The sequence below is a fragment of the Aphanomyces invadans genome (genome assembly GCF_000520115.1).
Source record: "Aphanomyces invadans strain NJM9701 unplaced genomic scaffold supercont1.5, whole genome shotgun sequence".
In the NCBI taxonomy this organism is placed as follows: domain Eukaryota; phylum Oomycota; class Saprolegniomycetes; order Saprolegniales; family Verrucalvaceae; genus Aphanomyces; species Aphanomyces invadans.
In genome coordinates, this window is record NW_008580150.1 from 1942234 (window position 1) to 1943347 (window position 1114).

The following is a 1114-nucleotide window of genomic DNA, read 5'->3' on the forward strand; positions in this document are numbered from 1 at the left end:
AATCCCAGCCAGTCGATCGCACGTGTCGAAGCCGTCAAAGCAGTACCCTCCGACACTGCCCACCGTAAACTTGAGCGGCTTCCACTTGGCAAACGCCGGCGTGAAAAACGTGTCGATGTCGGTTCGCAGGATCCAGTCGTACGGCGCCGTCGCGGCGCTCTCCATGGCCACCACGTTGATCGAGTCTGCGAATCCGTAGTTGAACGTGTCCGACTTGACTTTCTTGTACCCCTGGACAACGATGCACCGGTTGGGCTCGTCCGGCGTCACACGGATGGCTGTCGTGCAGTTGAGGTAGTTCCACAAGGGCAGATCTCCGTCTGTGAACACAACGATGTCCGTGCGCCACTTGGCAGGCTGATGCGAGATCATGTCGACCCAACTCTCATGGAACCACAGCATTTCCTTGACGAACTTTGGGGTATCGCTTGGCAGATACACGACTGCTGCCCGCACGAACGACTCTTCCAGGACATTTTGAAACCTCACGCCGGTCGTACCTTGGTTGGCTTCAAGAGCTAAAGCAATCGCCAAATCGTTGGCAACGTCGCGATCGAGGTCGGAGATGTGGTCAACATCTGGTTGAGTCGTGTCCGAGTGAAATCCAAGCCGACTGAACGGGATGGAATCTGTCGTAGCCTTCATGTGCACCATGGTGTCCACGTGGCGAGAGGACGAGGCGGCGACTTCGAGGACGTCGGTGCGCCGATGGACGGTGTCTGTGCACTGCTGCAATGCAATGTGTCCTGCGTACAAATGCAGGTGCTCAATAGTCCACTCTGCCTGACCACGCTCTCGGCCGTTTGAAACCTTTTTCTCTTCGTCAGGACGTTCTCTGTCGTAAATATGCTCAACAACCGACAACGCGAGCTTGGCGCACGCTTGTACTGCCTCCAACGGACCGAACCACGTTGATCCGAACGCCTCCCGCTTCACAGGCGCCGTCAGCGCCATGTCCTTGGCAATGCGCTTTAATCGTGGACAGTCATGTCCCGCGGACCATACCACGTCGACCCGATGTCCTCGACCGGCGACACCTTCAAATCCAGCTTCTTTGCAATCCCAGCCAGTCGATCGCACGTGTCGAAGCCGTCAAAGCAGTACCCTCCGACAC

The 1114-nt window shown here is 57.0% G+C and overlaps 1 protein-coding gene across 1 annotated transcript; it reads right to left on the reverse strand.

Annotated features, from left to right (window-relative positions):
* Nucleotides 1-34: 34 nt before the first annotated feature.
* On the reverse strand, nt 35-954 carry H310_03590 (hypothetical protein; the record flags this gene model as incomplete). The annotated part of the gene is made up of 3 exons (XM_008867512.1): nt 35-47; nt 95-446; nt 501-954. 3 exons carry the CDS (start codon nt 952-954, stop codon nt 35-37), a joined length of 819 nt encoding a protein of 272 aa, XP_008865734.1.
* Nucleotides 955-1114: the final 160 nt, after the last annotated feature.